Source organism: Myripristis murdjan, chromosome 22 (genome assembly GCF_902150065.1).
Source record: "Myripristis murdjan chromosome 22, fMyrMur1.1, whole genome shotgun sequence".
Lineage (NCBI taxonomy): Eukaryota > Metazoa > Chordata > Actinopteri > Holocentriformes > Holocentridae > Myripristis > Myripristis murdjan.
In genome coordinates, this window is record NC_044001.1 from 6084332 (window position 1) to 6103604 (window position 19273).

At 44.1% G+C, this 19273-nt stretch overlaps 1 protein-coding gene across 1 annotated transcript in view; it reads right to left on the bottom strand.

Moving 5' to 3' along the window:
* The window catches only part of gfra4a (GDNF family receptor alpha 4a), a 169753-nt gene that overhangs the window by 20824 nt on the left and 129656 nt on the right, over nt 1-19273 (bottom strand). Inside the window, exons 2-6 of the mRNA XM_030044717.1 lie at nt 10284-10565; nt 9111-9191; nt 2612-2622; nt 1811-2142; nt 32-141 (exon numbers count right to left, since the gene is read on the bottom strand). Coding sequence (XP_029900577.1) covers nt 32-141; nt 1811-2142; nt 2612-2622; nt 9111-9191; nt 10284-10565 — 816 coding nt within the window. The remainder of the gene's footprint in view (nt 1-31; nt 142-1810; nt 2143-2611; nt 2623-9110; nt 9192-10283; nt 10566-19273) is intronic.

Below are 19273 nucleotides of genomic sequence, written 5' to 3' on the forward strand. Positions count from 1 at the left end.
CGGCGCGGGGGGGGGGAGATTTAGTCCTTACCTATCAGGCCGGTGTACGCCAGGAGACATGCCCCGTAGTTCTCCTGCTTGCAGCCACTGGCAGTCTTCTCGGAGGGCTGGCAGTCGTACTGGAACTGTGCCCAGCGGGACCTGTGGGAGCGATAACATGCCATCCATCATTTAGCCGCGGCACAGATCGTGCCACCGAGAGCCGACCCGTGCCAGCGCTTTCTGTTCTGGAGTGGATGTGGATCTGTAAACCCGCGACGGTCCCGCGTTCCCTCCCCTGCACCCCGCCAGACGCCCGTGCCCTGTAATCCCTCAGCTTCACGCCAGTCGCCGTGCACTCCAGTCACCCTCCGTGACATTTATCCCTCTTTGTCATTCTCCCCGTTTCCCCCTGATGACCCAGCCAGTCATCTTCTGGAAGGCTGCCAGGCTGTGAAGAGTCAATGAGGGGCAAAGATAGACCTTGGCTGCGCTCTCTAAATACCGTGGGTGCTGTCTGGCAGGCCTGGCCGCGAGGAGATTAGACAAATATGGATCTACCGTATAAATACATCCTCCCACAGCCTTGCCTCTGCCTTCCCCTCCTTCACCTCCCCTGCCAGCCGCCCAGACAGACATCGAGCCTCATCACCATCATCGCACAAGGCCATCGCGGCCATCATATCGCATCATCGGCCCCCGTCGACCGGCATTTGCGACGGGATCCCCCTCGGGACGCCGCGACGCCCCGCATTTGTCATGTCGCCGTAATGATGTGCGTAAAACTCACAGGGTGTGAGCTAAGTGGAGGCATCCTCTTGCAGGCGGGCGGTTAATGCCGGCCGACGGGTGCGGGATTGGCGCTCGGCGAAGGGGGGGGGGGCCTTGGGACGCACGGCGGCGGAGAATAATGACTGATCGATAGCCGTGACAGATGAAGCCCTTTGTCTTCCTGACATTTGAAGAGGAACTAGATTAAACGCTGGCGACCGCTCGCTGTCGGAGAGAAGAGGCCGACTGGATGGGTCTGAGAACTCGGTGTTTTCAGTCTCCGGCGATGGAGCGATACACGCCGTCAGAATATCAATGCCCTCGGGAGGCGTTCATTCATTTTCTGATTGAGAACGGGCGTTGTTTACACTCAGACTTGAATGACTTTCTTTCTTTATTTTTTAATATGTTTCAGTTTCTCATTTGATTGCATTGCTCTTTTTGAGATGTAGTTCTATACTCCCGCCAAATAACTTACAAGTGCAATTACTGTATAAATGCTGTTTGAGCTGAAGATCCAATAATAAAAAAAAAAAAGTTATATATATAAAAAAAAGAAATGAAATCTTTGTTGGCTTTTTTTTTATGAGCGTCTCACATTCGCAGAGGTTTAATGCACAAATAAATACGCCCATTCAGATAACAGCTTATCTTGAGTGCGTACAGCGGGGTCAACCTCCAGCAAACTGTTTCACGCCGCCTCGCCAGGAAATTCATGTGATTCTCCCGAGCGACAGTGACCGTTTCATAAGGCGGCCGGTTGCCCGGCTGCATCTCTCCGGAAATGAATGCAGACTTTAATTGAACTAATTAAACATAGTTAATGAGTATAACAATGGAATTCATTAAACACAGTCGAATAATTAGACCTTATGAGATGCACGATAACATTTTTTGTCCTGGGGGATTTTTTCAGTTTGCAGCGGGGAAAACACACGACACAGCGGCCGAGTCACAGCAATCTCCCGCAAATGACCCGTTCAGCGAGTCGAGTGATGCCAACTCAGAAAAGTGCGAGGCGTTCCCGGCGGCGGGCGGCGTGTCAAAGCGGCGCTCCTACCTGCAGACGTAGTCCGCCCTGCAGACGCGCAGCTGAGCCAGGCAGTTGGGCTTGTCCTTGTCTTCGTAGGAGCAGGCCGGCACGATGGTTTGCCGGCGGCGCTCCGCACAGGCCGTGTCGGTGCAGGGGCAGAACAGCAGCTCGTGGGTGTAGTCCGGAGGAACGCGGTCGAAGAATTTCCTCAGCGCCTTGTTGCACTTGGGCCGGTTGCACGGCCCCGAGCGGGCCGAGGGCTGGATGCACGCCGAGACGTACTCCGTGCGAAGCTTCTGACACGTCTCGTCGATGTTGCACGCCTTGGCGGCGTCCAGGCAGCGGTTCACCGTGGTTACCTCAGACTCTGGAAGGAGAAGGAGACACAAAATGCAGCCAGAACGCCTTTCATCCCTCTCTGCGGTTTGTGAAAATCAAAACCTAGGCAATGTTTACCAATGATCCCGAAGCCTAATTGGAGTCAGTATTGATTTGCCTCTCTCGCCTCCCGAATAAGATGCAGTGTTGCGCGGATGAAAAAAACATTTTTCTTTCCCAGTGTCTTAAATACAAACTAAACCAAAATGATGATTATATGTAATCGCCCCCCTTGTAATGAATAGAACATGAATAGCGTTTAAATGTTGAATGAGCTTGAGCGCTGGGTGTGTTTCAGCCGAGGCCTAATGGCTGAATATTTCATTCTGCCGGGTTAATGCAGAGCGGCAGCACTGAAAAAGCGGCTCCTCCATCTCTCCAACCTCACAACAAGCTCTGTAATTACTGCTCCTTCCCCTTCATCCATCCATCCATCTTTCCCTCACTCGCTCCGACTCCATCTATGAGTCCATCCCTCACTCACCTGACTCCCTCCTCTCCACATTCTCACAACTTAGTCCTTCTTTGTGTTCTTTCGGCTCTCTGTTGCCAGCACTGTCACTCCATCCATCCATCCATCCATCCATCCATCCATCCATCCATCCATCCATCCATCCATCCATCCATCCTCAACTCATCCTCATCCTCCTGCATTTCCCATTCACTTCATCTGCCACTGCCCCCACTGCCTTCCTATGTAATGAGCCGTCTCTGCGGAGGCAAAAGAAAACCCCTGACGATTTTTTTTTTTTTTTTTTTTTGTAAATCTACATTATCTCCCAATCCATCAACATGTGTGTTTTTTTTTTTACCAAAGTGACCTTCCAGTCAATATGGCCAGAGTGACGCTCAACTCCTCTGGCAGACAGCGCTGCTCATTAGTTTGTAAACTGCCTGTAGTTGCGTCTCCCGGTGAGTTGATCTCTCACTGAGCTGTCATATGAAATATGAATGGCCTTGGAGAGCGAGCTAACAACCCATCACAAAGCATAGGTTATTTCCAACTTAGCCCGCTAAGCAGCCATGGGGCGAGGCGGGAGGGGGGGGTGGGGAGGGGTCAGCGGGACCTGCCGGAACCGCAGGGCGGGATGACAAAATGCATCCAGCCGGCCGAATGCTTGGGAACGGGAATATTCTCATTTTTCATAACAAAATCCTCATTATTGTGTTTCCTAACCAGTATTGATTTTTAAGGATTTTGCTGAGCGTGCATGCTCTTTTTTTGCAGAGAGATTCCTGCTTCACATTCGTGGCTTTCATGTTTTCGTACCTCGGAGCAGCCCTGAGCCACGCCGCTCTGCCGCTGGCCACTGGGAGTTCACTGGAGCCGCTGGAGGCTGAGTTGCACTTCCTCCCTGCCTTGTTTTTTTTCCAGTCGCAGGCCCGGCTCTCTAACATTTAGGCAGCTGCCCTCGTATGCTGTTTGTTCTCCTTTTTTGCTGCACAGCCGGAGAATATCCAAGAATAGTGTATGTCTCTAACGGAATGGGTGAAGCGAGCGAGCAACTGCTTGAAATCCCATTTTTTGAAGCCTAGGTAGTGAGCTGGAGGCGGGGTGGGGGCCAAACAAACACTAGTTAAAAGCGGCGTTCAAACTGAAAATCTCCTATTAACGTGTGGTCTTCCAGGCCCGGAGACAGTCGGGACCAGACGCTGACAGCCTCTTGTGTCCTGCAGAGAGGTGACTGAACCGCAGAAAGGCTGGTTAGCGGGCTGTTATTAAAAACCATCAAGCCGACAGACAACAGAGAGCCTCGCCTCTGCCCCTCGGCTTGATCTCGTCTGTTCGGTGTCAGCGAGTCGCCTCTCCTAACTCTCGTTTTTATTTGTATCTGGCTCCTCGGTGCAGTCGTGGTGCAGCACTTTGTGGCCAACCTGTTGCATCGGACGCACTTCACAAGGAAAGCACAAACTGCCGCTGCTCCACTTCACAGCCGAGGTGGATTTACTTGAAAAAGCCAGATAGTCCAGTAATTTTAGGCCAAAATTGGGGTCAACCTAGGACAAATTGCAAGAGAAGCAAACTCAACTGATTTTGTATCCTCAGTATGTCCTGAGTGAGGGGAAAAAGTCCCAAGGAATCCCATTGGTGAAAAGTTTTGAAAATCACCTATATATGACCATATTATGCCAAGAAACACCCTTTTTAACACACAGGGGAAAGGGATTCAAACTTTTACTTTCAGATATCACTATAAAAATTCACAAGTTGATTACACACACAAAGACAAGAAAAAAAGTCAATTACAAGTTCTTTGAATTATTCTGTTCACACATGCATATCACACATTATCTGATTTGATATACACTAATAAGGAACATAAGGAATAAATGACAGAAGAGACACTTAAACAGTAAATTAAAAGGTTACTATATATATAGTAACCTTGAATTAAAATGTTACTATATAACAGTGAATTAAAAGGTTACTATATATATAGTAACCTTTTAATTCACTGTTTAAATATCTGTTCTGGCATTTCTTCCTTATATTCCTTATTAGCGCATATCAAATCAGATAATGTGTGATATGCATGTGTAAACAGCATAATTCAAAGAACTTGTAACTGACTTTTTTTCTTGTCTTTGTGTGTGTAATCAACTTGCGAATTTATATATTGATATCTGAAAGTAAAATCTTGAACCCCTTTCCCCTGTGTGTTAAAAACAGTGTTTTTTGGTAATATGTGGTCATAAATAGGTGATTTTCAAAACTTTCCACCAATGGGATTCCTTGGGACTTTTTTTTCCCCTCACTCAGGACAAACTGAGGATACAAAACCAGTTGAGTTTTTTTCTCTTGCAATTTGTCCTAAGTTTTTTCATAAAATGACTAGACTAAGAAAGGAAACGCTAATTAAGGCGCTCTTGGAGGGCCACTGGATGTGCTAAAAAAGTCTTGGTGTTCCAGCAGCAGCTTTCTAATTATATCTGACTTGGCTAGGCGTTACTGGTTACACTGGTCCCTCGTTAATCGCGGGAGTTACGTTCTAAAAATAACCCGCAATAGGCGAAATCTGCGAAGTAGTCAGCTTTATTTTTTTTTTTACAATTATTCTAGATGTTTTAAGGCTGTAAAACCCCTCACTACACACTTTATACACTTTTCTCAGACAGGCATTAACATTTTCTCACTTTTCTCTCTTGTTTAAACTCTCAAAGTTCAAACCTTCGTAGAAAAATAAGTCCAGTAAAAAAAAAAAAAAACATGCAAAATTGCACTAGAAAAAATCCACGAAACTGCGAGGCCGCGAAAGGTGAACCGCGTTACAGCGAGGGACAGCTGTAATTGGTATCGGGAATAAATGTTCAACTAGTGGTAGACTTTCCCTTAGAAATACGACGAGCCGTGAGTCTTCCCCGTGCCTTTGAAAAGGGTCACCGCTCTGTCTGACGGAGAGACGCTGTACGGGCGGGAAAACATCCATTAATCACATCGTTGTTGTTTTGGCAGTTTGACTTGTCAAAATGCGCGGCGTGGACGTCCACCCTGACCTCCCGTGAAGTCGCTGGGAGAGGAATTTACGGGGAGGCTGCGCGGCGCGGGTCGTGCGCCGCCGTAATTCAGCGCGGCCTCAAACGAGCGGCGTCATTTTAAATAAGCGGCTTACGCGGAAGGTCACCGAAGAGATGTTTTAGCGTGTTAAAGGCGACCGCCGCTCCATTTAAGTGCTTCCATATGGTATTTTTTTTTGCATGCATTAGTGAACATTTACAGCCACACACAGTCTCCCATATGCACAGACAGAGGAGAGCAGCTTACCCCATCCCACCCATCCCCCAAATCTGGGATGTGACACCATATTAAAGTGCATTACAACCCATAGAAAATGAATTGGCTCAGGAGAAAAAAAGGTGAAAGTCACAGCATCCACCTTGATTTTCCGGGAATCACCGATGGCACGCTTCCTGGTGCGGAGCCGATATCCAAATCCACAGTGCAATATATTGTCGAGATTCACGGTGGATTTGGACATTATTCGCCGAAAATGTCGTGGGAATACCCGTGAACACGCGAGTCTGAGTGTAGGTGCGCTCGCTGTCAGCTCGCCGTGCAGCGCTGCCGGCGTAGGTGAGTGTAGGTCGGCTCATTGTCGAGACCGGTTAGAGAGCAGAGGTGGTTGCTGGGAAGCCGGCATTTATTGCTGAGCCTTCTGGGAAAATGCTGTGGGCCTAATTCAATGAAACAACTTGATGCGAGGTGCCCACTTGACAACCTCAATGACAAATACAGCCCCCCCCCCCCTCCGCCCGCCCCCGCCTTTTCCCTGACAACCGGCAGCCGGATTCATAAAAAAACAAGAGAACAAGAGGGAGAAAAAAAAATCCTCGCAAGTGCCACTTTTTTTTTTTTTTTTTTTTTTTTTTGCCTTAACTTTATTCTCTCATCTTCTGTTTCTGCCTAAGAAAAGACTAAGAAAAAAAAAATGAACCGTCTCTTGTTCTTGATTTCTCTCCAACTCTCTAACTTTAAGCTGCTAAGTCTATTTTTAAACTGTTAAACAAGTTTTAGACATTTTTGGTATTAAGATTAACATTTACTGTAAAGCTTCATTTGGTGCAGGACCAAACAGGTGGACCTCTCATATCTACTAAAAATAAGGTATCAAATTTAGGTATAATTTTTTTTTTTTTTTTTCATAGCTGAAGAAGTTTCATATCTCATATTTCTTATTTTATCATTCCTTATGCATGGCTGTGTCTTCATTGCATTGTTGTATTTTCATTGTGTTGTTAAGCCCCTTTGTACTGCAATTTTGCACAAAAGCTGCTATGTAAATAAAGTGTTATTTTGATTATATGCGCACGATTTAATTGTCCCTTAAGTTGGATGGATTTCACGACGCGACACAATGGATTTGCAGCCTAATATATGAAACCGTGTTTTCTATTATCCTTACTGCCACTCCTCTGCACATTTATCTTGACAATGCCTATTTTAATTAATGAAACTTTAAATTTGGCCTCCGTGCCTCAATGGTAATAAGCCTGATGCTTATTAACTCTGTTCATTAGTTAGAAAATTAAAGAAATTTGTCTGAAATGAGACTGAAAATCTTGAAAAACTGCACTTAAGATCCTTCTTCTTTTCTTCTTACGTCATTTCTTACAAGTTTATTTTGAGAATACGTTTGTGAATGCGGCCCCCAGGTTCCTCTGTAAGCACTAAACCCAATGCAGAGCTTTCCTATACAAGATTTCTGTGTAAAAAAAAAAAAAAAAAAAATCCATCTTAACAGCCTAAATCGGCCTATTTGCCTGTATTAAATTTTGATGTCGGGTGCTGGACGTCTCCCCACCCGCAGAGAGGGAGAAATCAAAACTTGAGGAGGAAAACACAAACTGTCTGAGGCGCTGCGTCCAGAGAAAGCCGCGCTCGCTCCCATCGCATTCGCTGCCTTTCTTGTCCCTTTGGTGTAAAGCAGCACAGATCGGCGGCCGGCCTGGTAAACAAGAGCTCGCTATCTCTCGCTGTCATTTGGGACTAATTTCACCAGGGACGGTGTACGGGTAAATATAGCTTGTTTGGTTGTACAGCGTCAGGCAAACATTGTGCTGGCCTGCATTGAGCTTCCCATTCATCCCCTCCAGATCGGCTCAGACACAGTTTAACACAAAAGACTCCATGTCCATTTTTAGACAAATATGCTTTGTGCAATTCATTCCCCAGTACGAGTGTAAAAATAGCCACGGTTTCATTCTCATAATATTAGCTGTCCTGAGGTGGAGGGCTTGAAATAGGTAATACCATAAATATATATATATATATATTTTTTAACAAAACAAGCTCTACCTTCATGTCAGCAAATGTTTTTTTTTGAATAGATGTCATTATTTTCAAGTGGTTGGAGACCTCATTTCGGAAACTTTTCAATTTGACTTCTATTTCTCCGCTCTTTCGTTTTAGGAAAGCATTGTTCATGTTCATAAATACCGACTGGGCTGCTAAAGGCACTGAAAACATATTTGAATTATTAAATTGGACAGTACCCCCCCCCCCCCACACACACACACACACCGCCCCCCCCCCCCCCCCCCCACCTCCCTTTGAGCTGTCATTATAAACTTCATCAAACTGGTTTTTATGTAGGACGGCTATCATTATATTGTATGCCACGCATGGATGACTCCCATCCTAATCACTTCATTTAAGCCATTATTTAAGTTTCACAGACTCTCCATCTCATCTCGGCTCATCCACAGTGTAATTGCTGTTAGCGAAAACAAAATACTTGACTTTATGTCCTCTCCGGAGACAAAAAAAAAAAAAAGAAAAAAAAAAAAAAAAGAAAAAGTTAACATCTCGTTTGGTGCGCAGCCTCTCCCTTTGCCAAACCTACGACGGGAAAATTTCTTCTTTTGTTTTTAGTCCACAAACCCTCCCTTTTCTCTCGCCGCCTGTCTCACTCTCTGCCTCTCACATCCCCCGTGCTTCCGTCTGTCTCACTCTCTTACCCTCTGACTTTTTTTTGGGGGTCTTTTTCTCACTCTCTCGCTCTCGCTCTCTCCCTCTTTCCATCTCCCTCCGTGTTTGATCTTCATGCCTCTCCGACTCCCTCTCGCTCTTGCTCTCCATCCTCCCTCCCTCCGTTTCCAGGCTTCCAGCTGCATTAAAGTAAATAGGTAATTAATCTGTGCCTCGGGGGCTAACAGCAGCACATACCAGCCCTCAGGCTTGCCCACAGGCTCAGAGGCAAGACAGTAGCAAAGTGAGGGGTTGCTGCTCATCAAACACTTTCTAAATCCACCTGCACATCCACCCAGTCGCTGCTCTACCAGTGCAGAAATATGACTCGCTTCTCGATTTGCCTTTTTCTTTTTTTTTGGCACCAACTTGGTTCGTTTTGCAAATAGAGCTGGCTAAATGACTTTTCTCTGCACTGTCAAAAGTAATTGAAGGCAGATGCGGAGAAACCCTCGAGGCCTCGTGGCAGTTCGCCATAGTCACCTGCAGCGATGGAGGCCAGACGCACATAATCGAAGCCCCTCTCCTCCGGCTCGTAGGGGTAGCTCTCCACCAGGCTCAGCCCTGCCAACACAGAAAATGAGAGTTACTTAACGTCACCTCAGAGCGCCAAACAAGATAATTTGGTACTTTTAGTCGGTTGCAATTGCAAATTCGTCTTTTTATCATTCCAGAGAGAAACTGAGAGGGTGAATTTAAAAAAAAAAAAAAAAAAAAAAAAAAAGAATCTGAAATAACAGTATTGGCTAAACATAGCTGCAATTAAAGGACCTCATCCAGATGAAGCCATCAGAGACGTCCGGGTTTTGGTATGCATGTTGCACACCGTCGCTCCAAACTGAAGGAGAGTTCCTGCGAAAAGGTTCATTTAGTCTCCAAACACTTGTTCAGACTCAGGGAGAACAGAAGAGAGTCCCATCAGAGACGCAAGTGCACAGCAGCTGAAACACGTCCAGGTATGATAATCAAAATCACTTTTCTTCTGGTGTCGTTGAAGGACTTCTCCAACGGTCTCCACTGTAAATATTCTTGGAAAATGTGTGATGCATAAAATTATACTAGCAAAAATACACTGTGCTTTGAATCAGCCCACATATAATTCAGCTCTACTGTTTAGTTCCTTGTTTTTTTTTTTTTTTGTTTTTTTTTTTATCTGCATGCCATGGCGTCGACGCTTCCACGTCTTCCTGGGTGCATGAAATGTCACCGATTTTACAAATTCAAGCTTATTCCACCGCTGCACCGATTTCAAGTTGCTCTCGGTACACGGATATGCTATATGCCTTAAATATAAATATAACACAAAGAATAATGTTTTATGTGGGAAATTACAATGACAGTTCAGGTCCAAAGCATCTGGAATCGAAACAAAAGCCGCAAAATTCAGTGGGAGGAACAAAAAGGAATCAGAGGCCCAGTAAAACTATTTTTAACGCAATAATCGCCTCTTTTCTGTTCAGCCTGGAATCTACTGTTGAGCCTCCGGAGGCGTTATGGGCCTAATTCAGCAAAGCGTGTATAATAAGACATACCCACTTGATAATCCCAATAACACTCTGTACCCGCTCCTGCCCACCTTCTTCTCTTTCTTACCCCTAGCACCAGGAAAAGTCACACCAGGTTTGTTTGGTGTTGTTTGTGTGAATGCAGCCTCACCGTGCAGCACAGACTGGTGCAGACTCCAATAGATGCTCAGGCAATTCTTCTCCTTCTTCATGCCTCGTTTGCACTGGCAGCCGTGCAGAGGGGTGGACAGCAGCGCCGTCATGGCGTTCTCGCACTGGTTGCGCGCCCCGGGGCCCAGCTTCACGCTGCCGTCCCCCGCCACACACTGCCGCAGGGTGCGCAGTCGCGGGCTGCAGGTGTCGTCGCTGGAGCAAGTATCTCCGGCTCGCAGGCAGTCCCTGCCACCCGCAGATAGAGCCACCCGTGGGACCCCTGAAGACCAGAGACACACAACACACAGGTTAGTGGCATGTTTGTGTGTGTGTGTGTGTGGGGGGGGGATCAGTGTGTTCTCCTTCTGTTTGTTGGTTTAGAGATTTAGGTTCCAGTTAGACAAATATTTTCCTGCTCTCGAGGCAGAAATAAACTCATTGGTTGAGTAAAAAGAAGGAACTCTCATTAAAAAAAAAAACAAAAAAAAAAAACACTGACCTAAAATCCCACTAACACCAGAGAAACACTGCAAAAACTCAAAATCTTACCAAGATTATTTGTCTTATTTCAAGTCAAAATGTCTTATTACTAGTCAAAATATCTCATTACACTTAAAATAAGACATGATAACTTGTTTTTAGACAGTTGTCTCTTGTTTCAAGTGAAAATTTGCTTGAAACAAGTGAAAATTTGCTTGTTTCATTGGCAAAATTTTTTTCTTGTTTCTAGCTAATTTTCACTTATTTCAAGTGAATTTTCACTTTTTCCACTGGCAAAATTTGCCAATGAAACAAGCAAATTTTCACTTGTTTCAAGTGAATTTTCACTTGAAACAAGTGACAACTGTCTAAAAACAAGTTACTTCTGAGGTGATCATGTCTTATTTTAAGTGTAATGACATATTTTGACTAGAAATAAGACATTTTTGACTTGAAATAAGACAAATAATCTTGGTAAGATTTTGTGTTTTTGCAGTGAAGTGCTGCGTTTCAGTCGGGGTGGAAGATGGTGACACCAGTTAATCTGGAGGTGAAATGTGAAGTCCCAGGTAAAAAACAGCGTTTTCAGTGTATGTCACCACGGCAGTCTTGATTTCTGAAGGTTACCAGTCTCGCTCACCTATTAAGCTGCACACCATTGTGACTACTTTGGAAGGGCCTTGATGCTTTGGTCTGTTAATAGTAAGGAAATTCAATAAAGTGCCATGCAAAGATGTGAAAGCATGTATCACAGGGATGAGCAATGAATTTTTTTTTTCTGCTGGTGAAAAGAGACAGCTTGCCCGTCACAATTCCTCAAGTTCTCCACAGAAAACAGAAATTATTTGCACTTTGTAATGATGTCATTTTTAATTTATTTCACTCCGCCACCGCCAGAGAAATCTGTGGCCCAGAAATAAAACCCAAATCTGCACAGCCATACTTTCCTGTCACTGAACTTTTATTTGTTACACCTAACAACGCTTTTTATCAAAACGTGCATCACATATTATGTCGTAGCACCCCTTGTTAATGGCATTAGGCCTCATCATATTTGCTGTTGCCTCTCTCATCCCTTGCGTTTTTCCACTGGCTTTTAATGTAGTGTCGTTTTTGGGCTCTACCTAGCCAATTAAAATTATTTTTGCCTCCAGACTAGCTCTGGCACAAAGAGATGTTTGTATAACTAAACTCCAATCTGCAGTTTATTTGCTTGTTAGTCTCTCTGTCATACTCTATATCCCAGCTGCATCTGATCAGATATTAAAAAAACAAAACAAAACAAAACAAAACAAAACAAAACTGGAGAATGATGCATCTCACCACTGTGATCTAGTACTTTAAATAAATTAAACTGATTGGCTCAAGGAAAGCATTATAATACAGCATGAGTGAGTTGTTAGTTTACGCAGGTGTCACACGCGGCGGCATACTGTGACACAACCGATTTGACATAAAGATGACTCGACATAATGATGCGTCTCACCCCTGCGTTCTCATGTTTTAAAAATCACACTCAACACACACAGAGCGAGCTGAAAAATTTCTTATTGATTGATCTAGAAGCAGTAGTCTGCATCATTGATAAGTGCACAACATGTTTACTGTATTGCTTCTTGCAGCACTAATCGTATGCGAGCTAAATTCCCTTCCTGGGATTAAACGTTTTGTTCGTTCGCAGATGCGTAGGTGATCGTGCAAACACTCTTAAAAACGACGTGTCGCTGTCAATAAATCCATGTTTCTAGAGAGGGATGAGGCATGTGTTTCATTTTAGCAAAACATATTTTATTGATATATGCGGTGGTGAAAATGAACACCATACACTACCAGTCAAAAGTTTGGACACACCTTCTCATTTAATGTATTTTCATGACTATTTACATTGTAGATTCTCACTGAAGGCATCAAAACTATGAATGAACACATACAGAATTATGTAGTAAACAAAAAAAGTGTGAAATAACTGAAAACATGTTTTATATTTTAGATTCTTCAAAATAGCCACCCTTTGCTCTGATTACTGCTTTGCACACTCTTGGCATTCTCTCTATGAGCTTCAAGAGGTAGTCACCTGAAATGGTTTTCCAACAGTCTTGAAGGAGTTCCCAGAGGTGTTTAGCACTTGTTGGCCCCTTTGCCTTCACTCTGCGGTCCAGCTCACCCCAAACCATCTCGATTGGGTTCAGGTCCGGTGACTGTGGAGGCCAGGTCATCTGCCGCAGCACTCCATTACTCTCCTTCTTGGTCAAATAGCCCTTACACAGCCTGGAGGTGTGTTTGGGGTCATTGTCCTGTTGAAAAATAAATGATCGTCCAACTAAACGCAAACCGGATGGGATGGCATGTCGCTGCAGGATGCTGTGGTAGCCATGCTGGTTCAGTGTGCCTTCAATTTTGAATAAATCCCCAACAGTGTCACCAGCAAAACACCATCCCCACACCATCACACCTCCTCCTCCATGCTTCACAGTGGGAACCAGGCATGTGGAATCCATCCGTTCACCTTTTCTGCGTCTCACAAAGACACGGCGGTTGGAACCAAAGATCTCAAATTTGGACTCATCAGACCAAAGCACAGATTTCCACTGGTCTAATGTCCATTCCTTGTGTTTCTTGGCCCAAACAAATCTCTTCTGCTTGTTGCCTCTCCTTAGTAGTCCAGTAATTTTAGGCCAAAATTGGGGTCAACCTAGGACGAATTGCAAGAGAAGCAAACTCAACTGATTTTGTATCCTCAGTTTGTCCTGAGTGAGGGGAAAAAAAGTCCCAAGGAATCCCATTGGTGGAAAGTTTTGAAAATCACCTATTTATGACCATATATTACCAAAAACAGCCTTTTTAACACACAGGGGAAAGAGGTTCAAAATTTTACTTTCAGATATCACTATAAAAATTCACAAGTTGATTACACACACAAAGACAAGAAAAAAAGTCAATTACAAGTTCTTTGAATTATTCTGTTTACACATGCATATCACACATTATCTGATTTGATATACACTAATAAGGAATATAAGGAATAAATGCCAGAACAGATGTTTAAACAGTGAATTAGAAGGTCACTATATATATAGTAACCTTTTAATTCACTGTTATACAGTAACCTTTTAATTCAAGGTTACTATATATATAGTAACCTTTTAATTCACTGTTTAAATATCTGTTCTGGCATTTATTCCAATTAGCGCATATCAAATCAGATAGGTGATTTTCAAAACTTTCCACCAATGGGATTCCTTGGGACTTTTTTTCCCTCCCTCAGGACAAACTGAGGATACAAAATCAGTTGAGTTTGCTTCTCTTGCAATTTGTCCTAGGTTTTTTCATAAAATGACTGGACTATAGTAGTGGTTTCTTAGCAGCTATTTGACCATGAAGGCCTGATTCGCGCAGTCTCCTCTTAACAGTTGTTCTAGAGATGGGTCTGCTGCTAGAACTCTGTGTGGCATTTATCTGGTCTCTGATCTGAGCTGCTGTTAACTTGCGATTTCTGAGGCTGGTGACTCGGATGAACTTGTCCTCAGAAGCAGAGGTGACTCTTGGTCTTCCTTTCCTGGGTCGGTCCTCATGTGTGCCAGTTTTGTTGTAGCGCTTGATGTTTTTTGCGACTCCACTTGGGGACACGTTTAAAGTTTTTGCAATTTTGCGGCCTGACTGACCTTCAGCTCTTAAAGTAATGATGGCCACTCGTTTTTCTTTAGTTAGCTGATTGGTTCTTGCCATAATATGAATTTTAACAGTTGTCCAATAGGGCTGTCGGCTGTGTAGTAACCTGACTTCTGCACAACACAACTGATGGTCCCAACCCCATTAATAAGGCAAGAAACTCCACAAATGAACCCTGATAAGGCACACCTGTGAAGTGAAAACCATTTCAGGTGACTACATCATGAAGCTCACTGAGAGAAGGCCGAGGGTTTGCAGCGCTGTCAACAAAGCAAAGGGTGGCTACTTTGAGGAATCTAACATATAAAACATATTTAGAGTTATTTAACAATTTTTTCTCTGCTGCATAATTTCATATTTCAGTGTGTATCTACAATGTAGAAAGTAGGAAAAATAAAGAAAACATTGAATGAGAAGGTGAGTCCAAACTTGTGACGGGTATTGTTTCACACTGCACATGTCGTGCAAATGAACGTGTAAAACCAAAAACACCTTTTGTCAGATTCCCAGGGATCATGTCTAAAAGTATTTCCGTGAATTACTGAGTACTTGGCAGATTCTTTTAGAGAGGTTCCGTCGTACGACTTCATCAAATTTCATTTCATCACCGCTCAATCAAATGATGGGGGATGAGGGCGTTGGCCTGATGAAGGCAGACACGCGCTGATTTTTTCCCGCCGTCAGATTGACAAAAGTGAATTCTACATCTTGATGCGAGCCGCTTTGAGGTTTCCGCCCGGCGTTACATTAACTCTCACCGGGCGCCGTGACAGCCGAGACATGATCAGATAAACGGGAAAAAGGTTACAAAGTATCCGACGCACATCTGCTTCCCCTTGTCGAGGGCTGTTTAGCTGCGCGAGGGTTAAAGTGACGCACGCAGTGGGACACTTCTCGCCCTTCCAGACGTTTCGACTAATCTCGCTCCGAGCTGTCAATAAAGGCGCAGACAGACAGGAAGGGTCCGGGCTGCTTGCGGATGCTGTGGAGAGAAAACATCTGCCACTCTCGTCCACGGCTCATCTTCGCCGAGGTCTTGACAGGCAGCACTTAGTGAGCCACTCCATCCTCTGCTGTGCATGACTAAAAAAAAAAAAAAAAAAAAAAAAGTCCCTCTCAACAAGTCACTCGTTCTCGTATTAAGTCTTAAAATCTAATTTTTTCTTATGTAAAGCAAATGTGGAAAAACGGGCGGCGGGGTGAGCCGGAGTCACTCGAATCCGATGCAAATCAACTCATCTGGAGAGTTTTCTTGGATCAAGTGGCACTATCTCGCGGAAAAGTGGAGCGATCTGCCTTTTTTTCGGGTTACTTCACTTGCTCCAAGAAAGCTGTTAAAATAAGTTGATTTGCATTGGAGACACATGAAATTATCCCAACCCCTCCACTTTGCGGTGCTTTTTTTCTCACTCGGTTTAAGCAAAACAGCATTTGAAAAAAACAGAATTTTGCTTATTTATTTGTTTTTTTTTTTTTTTTTTGCAGCGTGTGTTATGCAAGTCTCTGGAACCGCAGGTGGACAGACAGAGAGAGAGAGAGAGAGAGAGAGAGAGAGGGGTTTAACGAGATTCAGGGAGGTAATGTGTGGTGTGTGTGTGTGATGGGGGTGGGATAAGCAGGGCGGGGCAGGGAGGAGCCTCAAAGCCAGGTTTGGCATCCCTTGGCTTCGAGGCTAAAAGGGAAAAAAAAAAAGCCCCTGGTGTGCGGCGGCAGTGCAAATCTTATTAAAGTGCAGCTAATCCAGTGTGGAGATAGGTTTGATATTTGTCGGAGAAATTAACCAGCACTCCAGATTGCAGGAGATAACTGTTAGCCTGGAAACAGAGCCGCGGCGCACCGGCAGTTCAAAGGGAGACAGTCAAAAGCAATTAGGGGAAATCAGTTGCCTTGTCATTCAAATTCGTTCCATCCTATGTGCCTCCCTGTTTATCCCACCGAGGTAAATAATCTGTTTGAGCTCTCTCTCTCTCTCTGCTTTTTCTCTCCCTTCCTCTTTGTTTCCCTCCCTCTCCACATATCTGTTCCCCCCCCATCCCCGGTTTTTCTTCTCCTCTTTGCCTCGGTGTCTTTCTCTCTCTCGCTTTTCTCTTTTTTTTTCTTCTCGTCCTCTCATCTTCTCTGTTTTTCTCTCCTCACTCCTCACCCTCCTCTCTCTCAGACACACACACAAACCAACCAAGTGCAGCTGAAAGACATGAAACTGAAATGAAAAGAAATATTTCAACATAAATCTTCGGTGAAAGTGAATTCGCACAATGTTCCTGTGATCTCAGGCGGCTCGGTGTCAATTCGGGATGTTTTTCGTAAAAAGAGCACAATGTGACGCGAGTCGGACGGATCCAAAAAACGGTATGATAGATAGATAGATAGATAGATAGATAGATAGATAGATAGATACTTTATTCATCCCGCAGGAAATTCGCAGTTTTCCAGCAGTATCCACAGATTACAGATTAAATAAATCAATAAAAAAAAGATAAAAAATAAAGAATAAGATCTGAGTACAACAGAATAAGATCTAAGTACAACCCAGTGTGCAAAAAGCAATGTGCAACAAAAAAACCCCAGAAAAAAACGTGTGCATGGGTGTGTAAAATGTGCATAGAGGTAGGTCAATGTGCAAATTTAGAAGAAATGTACAGTATACACATGATAAATAGCAGTAAGCAATATAAACACTATAAACAAGGATTATAAAAAAAAAAAAATTAGAAATATGAACAATTTAAACAGAAGTATTAACAATTTAAACAGCAGTGGAAAATAACCTAACCTGAGGAACACACGCTCCGACCGAGGTTCAGAGTTAGTGTGAAACCATGCATGGGCGCATTATTTAATTCAAAGCTCCCAGCACTCCTGCGAAATCATTTTCACTTCGGTGTGAGAGTGCAAATGAGCGCTAAGTAACAAACACAAAAATAAAAGCTCAGCTGCTCGGCTCTTTGTGGACGACAGTTCGTGGGAAACCGTCGCCGTGCTCTTCTTCGTCTCTCCTCTCCTGAAAGGATAAGACCGATTTTGGGAAGCGACCGGGATCACGTTCCCCTCGGCTCATCAGGTGGCTCCTCACGTCGCTCTGCCTCCAACTAACTAAACCCCCCCCGGCTCCAGCTGCAGCCATCGGGCATCAGTCATCGCCATCAGCCATTAGCCATCAGTCATCGAGGGAGCGCCTCCTTTGAAATCGACGGAAGCCGCTCCGCTGCCCACGTTGCGCTCCGGTTGCGTCACACCTCGTCCGAGGGAAGCAGGCGAGTTCAAAAATCAGCAGGATTCGGTTGGCTAACGAGACGGCTAATGAGCGCGTTCATCGCTTAAAGGAGCAGTTCATCCTGAATACAGAAAAAAAAGACATTTTCCCACCTTCCCCTGCGGTGCAATTTAATCATTCAGATATGTTTGTGGGATTTGGCGAGGATTCCAGTCGGCCACCTCGATGTAATCGAGCACCGAAGCGATTCAGAGCGTCTGATTCCACTGCCTTGCCGAAAAGATGGGGAAATGCATCGGTGTAAAGAGTTTCTGCTTCAAACTGGGTCCAAAGCTGCGGCTGACGGCTTTGCTTAACGTCTTTGGATTTAGCAAGGATGTCTGTGATTGTTGGTGTGGTGTGGAATACGTTAAGCTGCACAAAAAAAAAAAAAAAAAAACACCAGCCAGCTTTGCACTACAGCAACTGATGTTGAAGTAGGGCGGGGCGATAAATTGATTAAATCTATTAATTCCAAATTTTGTGTAAAATCGATGGAAAAAAAAAAACAGCTGAATTCTAAAATCAATATGTTATAATGTTATAACAACCACAAAGAGGCACCCAGTCACTCATCTGCACAGACCCGCATACATGAATCACCAATCACACGGTCACGCTCACAAACATTCCCATCAGGTGGAAGTCGTGGCACGTGAAAAACAAGTTGGAAAACATTCAGGGTTTCACTTTTAGGCGTATCACCCAGCCTTATGTTGAAGTTTTTAGGTGTTTTTAGACCCTGCAAATAGAGCAAATATATATTTAAAAACAGATTGAGTCAATAACATGTATCCGATCCAGACTGTGGTCTTTCTAATGTTCTGATGTTTCTAATGCAAATGCAAAACCTGTTCATCTTCAGCATATAGATAGATAGATAGATAGATAGATAGATATACTTTATTGATCCCAACCAGGGAAATTCTGGTGTTCCAGCAGCAACAGTAGAAACATATAATAAAGTTAAATAAAATAGAATAAAAGCTAAATATATACAATAAAGACCATAAAGGCTAAAAATTAAAAATATACAATAAGGGCTCTAACCTAAGAAAAAGAGATATGAGATGTGAAATGTACAGATGGTAATGAATATGAAATGAAATATACAGATGGAACTAAAGTATATACATGATTGTGAATGTATATTAACCTAGGATGTAATATATAGATAATAAATAAACAAATAAACAGTTAAGGTGCTGAGTAGTGGAGTGGGCATGCACTTGGAGAAAAAAAGAAAGGGATCTGATGAGCCATGGAAGGCCCTGGAAGCTCTGTCCCAAAAAAAATGACATGCATATTAAGGATAATCCACAGCCCTCGGGGTTCAAGAGTTTCACTGGGAATTATTTCTTGCTGAAGAACACCAGCAAACTGGATTCATACGCCTGGGAAAACACCACGCGTACTTTGGGTTAACTGTCCCTTTAACAAGGACGCACGGTGTCCTAGATGTGAGTCCCGCTCTGTGTGACCTCTCTGTTTGCTGTGGCAGGTCGAGGCTCCTCTCCGGGGAGCGGCGGTCAGCGGTGCTGCTGTCTGCGGAGAGACGTGCACCGGGAGGCCGACGGACAAGCGCC